General features: G+C 41.8%; 1 protein-coding gene across 2 annotated transcripts; it reads left to right on the top strand.

Annotated features, from left to right (window-relative positions):
• Window positions 1-2,483: 2,483 nt before the first annotated feature.
• On the top strand, window positions 2,484-6,337 carry LOC123409085. 2 transcript variants are annotated; one of them, XM_045102072.1, is made up of 8 exons: window positions 2,484-2,908; window positions 4,813-4,893; window positions 4,992-5,075; window positions 5,188-5,301; window positions 5,395-5,451; window positions 5,522-5,577; window positions 5,657-5,760; window positions 5,928-6,337. In XM_045102072.1, the coding sequence occupies exons 1-6, from the start codon at window positions 2,555-2,557 to the stop codon at window positions 5,558-5,560; spliced, it is 729 nt and encodes a 242-aa protein (XP_044958007.1). In that variant the 5' UTR covers window positions 2,484-2,554; the 3' UTR covers window positions 5,561-5,577; window positions 5,657-5,760; window positions 5,928-6,337. The 2 variants fall into 2 exon arrangements, with proteins under 2 accessions (XP_044958007.1, XP_044958006.1); XM_045102071.1 differs by having other exon boundaries at window positions 5,920-6,337.
• The last annotated feature ends 236 nt before the right edge of the window (window positions 6,338-6,573 follow it).

Genomic DNA, 6,573 nt, shown 5'->3' with positions numbered 1-6,573 from the left:
TGCATTGATGTCCAAGCCTTCGAGAGTCACCGGATGTCTAGGCTCGGGCCCGGTGTCCGGGGCTTGGGGGCCTAATTCAGCACAGTTCTAGACAGGATGCACCGGATGTCCGGCCAGGGGCGAGGTGTTCGACCAGTGGAACTTCAACTGGCCTGGTCTTCTCGTCTGGTGGCGCCGGATTTCCAGGCCTGGGCCGGATATCCATTCGCTGGGAGGTCTTGTGGCCTTCCTTTTGGGCTTCCCTTTTCCATCTTCGCGTCCACCTTCATGGTTGCTTGGCCTTCATTCTGAGCATCTTTAAGGTCATCTTCATGGTAGCTAAGCATGCATAGAGTTTCTGCTTGAGGTGGCATCCATATCTCGAGTATATCAAATGGAGAATCACTAAGGAGAGATGTCACCACGATTTCAATGGTACGTGCGTGAGCACTTGTCATAGGACCACTTGGAGTTTGAGGTGTTGGTCAAAGACCATGGGGATGACCATGGGATGCTCCGCATCACCCTCTCTATACACAGTTTAAATTCAAGCTCAACTCTAACCAATCTTATATAAAATATTCGACACAATTCCAACACTTCCATGGATACAAGCAGGGGTTATATGCAAACTAGTAGTGTTTAGGTGGTTTCTTGTACCCCACCTCTCATATGCACCATCCGTTAAGCATCTCACACTCGAGTGAGCAACTTTTCAAGTTTCACTTGATACATCACCATGCCTCAATATAAAATGTCGATATATTTAAAATGGGTGTTCATCTCATGTTTAAAAAATATTTATATGTATGAAATATCTTCTTGGATTAAGAAATCATATTTGAAAAGTTGTTCATGCACAACAAGCTATATGTTTCATGATTGTATATTTTGGAAAACAAGAATAAAACACACAACAACTTGAAAATAAAACGAGAACTTGAATGAAAAAAAAATATTTGAAAGAAAAAATAAAATAATAAAGGAACTAAATATAAAAAAAATCAGGTAAAAGAAAAGGCAAGGCTGACATGGGGCACACCCGGAATGAAGAGGTAATGTGTGTTTGGAAGACTACTTGTCCCATGGAGCAATGAATATGATTTTCAATAATATAGCAATAGGGCCCGTGCGTTGCAACGGGAGAAGAATATACCACACGCTTTTAAATTTTTTATAATTATTTTGATTTATTAAAATAATAAACTAACTAACTAATGTAGTCAGTCCTATTCTATTTTGTTGAGAAATCAACCCGTCCATTGTTAATTCCACCATGATGAGAAATTGAGCGGGACAAGCAAAGCAAAACAAAGAGCCTACGTGAATTGATCAATAGATTGTTATCTTATTTCACTCATGGGGTAGAGAATGTGGGATCAAATGACAAACTGAAGGTGGTGTTCCATTCTCTGTCTCTACAACAATACAATCTTACATTCAATACATTCATTCATCAGCAAACAAATCCCCACAAAACAAAATTTCTTACCGGTGCTTGGCACACGGTTGGAGGCATGGGGAGGGGATCTCACCAGATGATGAGTTCCTGCCGGAGGAAGGGATACGATGAGGGCAGCAAGGGTTAGACGCCTCTATCTGGCCATAAGGAGTCGCCGTTGCCGCGCCATAACCTCGGAGTTCCCCGTGTGAGCCATGGAGGCCCGCCTCCACCTGCAAGTACTTCGCTCCGCCGCGCCGCTGCCGTTCTGCATCGAGCAGACGCATCATCCCCAGTCATTGTAGCTGTCGCGTTGATTTGATCCAGAAGCTGTGCTCGAGCGCCGAAACGGGGGCAGCAAGCGGACAGAGGTACGACCGCGGAGGCGGGTGGGTTGAGATCGACAACAGTGGTGGTTGAGGTCGGCCGCGACGGCGAGTGGTGTGGCAGCGGTCTGAACACAGGTCAGGGTGGACCAGGGTCGACGCGATACGCTCGAGCGCCGCAACGGGGGCAGCGAGCGGGGATAGGTATGGCCGCGGAGGTGGGTGGGTTGAGATCGGCAGCGGTGGCGGTTGAGGTCGGCCGCGGCGCCGAGTGGTGTGGCGGCGGCCTGGGCAGAGGCCAGGGTGACCCAGGATCGACGGGAGGAGGCGATGCGTACGGGTATAATTTTTGCAGCGAATCATTTTTTCTTTTGCACTGCAGATAAATGATGGAACACGGGTTAAATAACAAAAATTACAGGGGCTTTTTTATAAAAATGCCGCTGTGGGTTTTTCGACGGAAGCAATAGCCTCTTTATTATTAAGTATAGATATAGATATATTATCATTTAGATTATATAATCAATATTTAGTAATCATATAATTTTAGAAATATTGAAACAAAATTTGTTAGACATATTGTAAGAACTGATTTTTTAGACACATCGAAACAATTGGTAAAATTGAAATCATGAGAAATAACTGTACTGGACTGGGCTCATTTAAGGTTCCTGAACACGCGGCTTGACATAGTCCCCCGTAAAATCTGCTACAAAAGAGACACCCTTGCCACCACCTTCACAAAATCTCTCACTGCGTTCCCCTTCACCGGCCCTTGTCCTTTCCGTTTCCCGCTTCTCCCAACGGCATGGCTGGCTCGGGCAGCTCTCCGCACGCCGACGAACCCAATTGCGGCGGCGGTGGGGCGACTCAGCAAGACTTCCATGGGCACTCCACGGCGGCCTCCCCTCTCAGCACTAACCCTTCTGGTCAGGCCCCGAGGACCTCGGTCGTCGCCGACGAGGCTGCCGCCTCGTCTTCCGCCTGCGCATCTGACAAAGACGACGAGCCCACGGAAAGGGATAAGAACGCCGCCGAAGCCGCCGTCTCCTTCTTGGGACCGCAGAGTTCGAGCCCCACGGGAGCGTCCTCCCCCTCCTCCTCCTGCAGCGACTTCAGCGGGGGCGCCTCGACCTCGAGCTCTCTGGACGCCTACGAACAGGTATTGCAATTTGCAAGATTCGTAGTTCGGGATTTGTCTCTGTGGATGCTTTGACCCTTGACATGGTAGATTCACGAATTTAGATTTGGGAATTGCAAGAACAGGTACCGCAAGAAACATAGTTCGTTCTTGATTTGGAAAGTGTCTCTGTGGATGCCAGAACAGGGCATTAGATTTTGGGAACTGCAAGAACCAGTACTGCAAGAATAGGGTCTTGGATTTTGGTATGATTGCATAGCGTTAGTCATTTTTAGAGTGTAGCAATTATGTTAGTGCTAAAAGGCCAATTGACCTTGGGGTTGCTTTTCTGTAGGGTTTTCACATTCCATGAATCTGTACTGATGAGCATAACATTGAGCACATTTTTTGTGTGCTTATGAAAAAGTGCAAGGTCGTCTGGTTGTCAAAATTGTTATATGTAGATAAACTTACATAGTTTCCATTAATACTCCTGAACCTAATTGGTTCTTTATATGGATCTTGTGTGTGAATGATTTGATCATTAAGTTGAAATATTGGATCTTGCAAATGGTTGATTTGGATATTTTGTTATGATTACGACTCCAGTAGTGCCCATGCTTAGAAGATTCGTCATATACAACATACCGTCTCTTAGATACCAAAAAGAAATGTATGACTTGATAACAAATATTATGCTTTCCCTACATTCTTGTTAACTCTGTTAGGGATGCCAATGGTGCTTGTTCGTTTACAAGATCAGTCTTCTGTGCTTCAACTGCAAGGCTTGTAAAATCTTAGTGTTGTTGCTTCTGCACCCTTGTATATATGTTCTGTATTGAAATGTGTGCACTTCTGTGTGTGCAGTTGTATGTTGTTAGTTTGGCTTCACTCATGCAAACTTATGCCTTAAATATTTGCTATTTTTGGAATTGTACAGAGCTCGAGTTTTTTCTCGAACAGTACAGTAGTGAAATTGTAGCAAGTGCACTCATGCTAAATGCCATTTCTTCCTATGGATTTTACATTTCACGGCTCGGGTTATCTTTTGGCCTTTTTTGAATGTTTATCGTTGTATATTAGCCATGGGGACGAAAATAGAATGATTGCACAGATAAGAACGAACAGGAACAGTAAAATCTGTACCTTTGAAAGTTCCTTTGTTTCGCTAGTTGATATTTCTTTGGCCACAAGTCTTGTTAATTTAGATGGCAGATATTTTTGTCTAATATTTTTACAATACCATCAGGATTTAACACGAATTTTACCCATCATTTCCTTTGTTAAGTTTTACATTTTGTGCCCTGTTATGCAGCAGATACTTGTAAGTTAGTATTTGCATTTTTTTACTTTCTCAAGTTTCTTCTTTTCTACTGAATCCATGTTTCTGCAAAAAGGTTAGATATCCTACAGGCTACAACAAGGCTGCAAATAATTAAAAAATGTTAACAGTGACTACAGTCAATACTCAGATTCAAATAGGCATCCTGCAACCTGTTCACACAAGTCTTCTTGAAAATGAAAATACTTGCAATTGTTCACAACTTTCTGTAATGACTTCAGTGCAACACATATCCTAAGTTCCTAACACAAAGTTTGCTACAAGTATGACTGAGATGGGAAGTTTAGGTATGGCCTAGCTAGCTTACAAGATCCACATTCGTTTTATTAAAGGTACTAGCCATTTGTAATTTATTTAACTCTATTGGAAAATAAAATTTAGAGGCAAAACATGTCCCTTTGTTTATTTTTATCTAGCCTGAACTGAAAAGGTTGTGAGAAACAACGGTGAATTGCAACAACAGTGAATTGCTCAAGTAGAGAGCAATCTGCATGTCATAAATCTATATACATACAACCTAAAATAGTTTCCAGTATACTACTTGTTGCATATTTAAAATTTTGGAGGACAAAATGATAACTTGTTTTTCTTACTGTTTTTCAAGATTCTAGAGTCTTCTTTCTGGTGGAACGAGTACGAGACTTGTGATGATATGAGGGCTTATTTTGGAAGAGTTGAGTATGAGGTGAGGGGCTGTTATTATAATGTATAGTCTAATTGACCATCCCTCCATATTTCTTTGTTAACCTCTTCCTAACTTCAATTTTCCATGGGTTTCTGCAGATGCTTTTGGCCAATTACTGTGTATATCGGGAAATATGTCCAGATGGGAACTGCTTTTACAGATCTTTCATATTCTCGTATCTGGTAAGTTAATATCTTTTGGATCATTTTTGTTGCTAGACTTCTTCTAGTTCTGTGCCTTGAAGTTCTTGACGCTGCGCTTAGTGATAATTTCATTTGTCCTTTGGGTCTATAGGAGCAGCTGGAAGCATCTCCTAACGAGGAACTACGTTTATTTGGTGTACTTGAACCAATGTGGGAGAAGTTTCAAAGTCTTCATTGGTTTGATTCATATTCTGATCTTCATATTGTAAGACTTCTTGCATAGTTTCGTCCACCGGTTTGTTTAATCTTGAACCGCCATTTGCACTCAAGTCAATTAATAACTTTGTAATTCATCCAGGCTTTTGTGTGCTTCATACTGGAATGTGTGGAACAAAAAAAAAGAACTCTCAGCAAGGTGGGTTTGCATTGGAAATTTTTGCAACAATAAACTATGTTGCGTACTTATGTTATAAATGTTGTTGCAGTGCCTATCAAAACTGGCTTTTTCAGGAGAGTCAAAATGAGCAGAAGTTTGCCAACAGTGAGAACATACAACCATTTTCTTAGTTCCCTTGTTACCGCTTTAATTTTCTGACTCCAGCTATTTTTATTTTTTTCAGTTCTCTCGTATCTTCGACTCATCACAACTATTGAGATATGTACCAAGGCTCAAACGTATAAGCCATTCATAGATGACACCGATTAGAAGCTTAATCTAGTAGAGGTGAGTCTTTCTTATCTGCTAGTTATCCTTTTGTGTGATGCAACCGCATAGTTGGGGCAAAAAGTACATCATGTTTCTTATACCAGCAAGGACAACTGTTTGTCGAAAATGGATACAATATCTCACTGTTAGATCCCTTATCTTTGTTTGAATTGACAGTACTGCAGGGAGAATGTTATCCCAATGAAAGAAGAGGTGGAACACATCAATCTATTTGCGCTCACGAGTGTCCTGCAGGTGCCCCTCCAAATTGTGAACATTTACGATAAACGGACTGAGCCTAACACCCTCATCATCTACGAGTCACCTGATTCTTCGGTTCCTACTGTGACACTACTGTATAGACCAGGGCATTATGATATTATCTACAAGAAGTAATAACTGTAGACTGTAGTAACAGATATTATATGACATTTCGCAGGAGTGTTGCTGGCCGTGTGACGGTGTGAGGATAAACTCTATACATGTAAATTACTGTTGTTGTGGACATCAGCTGTAAATATGCACTATCACTGTTTTCCTTCCTTATATGTGTGTGATGAAAAATTCTACAGGAAATTGCATTAGTATTGGTGTACCACTGTTTCTTCGCTATTCTCTAAATATATCACTAGAATATGACATCTTTGCAAAATGATACTCAGTTCTCTAACATTCCCAAAAAGCATTGGTATTCGTTTCGGACAGAGGGTGCTAGTCAACTCTTGACATGGATCCACGATCCATGGTTTGTTTGAGCCAATTATAGAAGTCTGATCCTTGTAGCAAACCAATAATGGCGGTATGATGCTGTTGCGATAATTCTGCTTTGTA

The sequence above is a fragment of the Hordeum vulgare genome, chromosome 7H (assembly GCF_904849725.1).
Source record: "Hordeum vulgare subsp. vulgare chromosome 7H, MorexV3_pseudomolecules_assembly, whole genome shotgun sequence".
NCBI lineage: Eukaryota > Viridiplantae > Streptophyta > Magnoliopsida > Poales > Poaceae > Hordeum > Hordeum vulgare.
The sequence above is the reverse complement of the archived record's forward strand: the minus strand, read 5'-3'. Positions and strand labels throughout refer to the sequence as shown.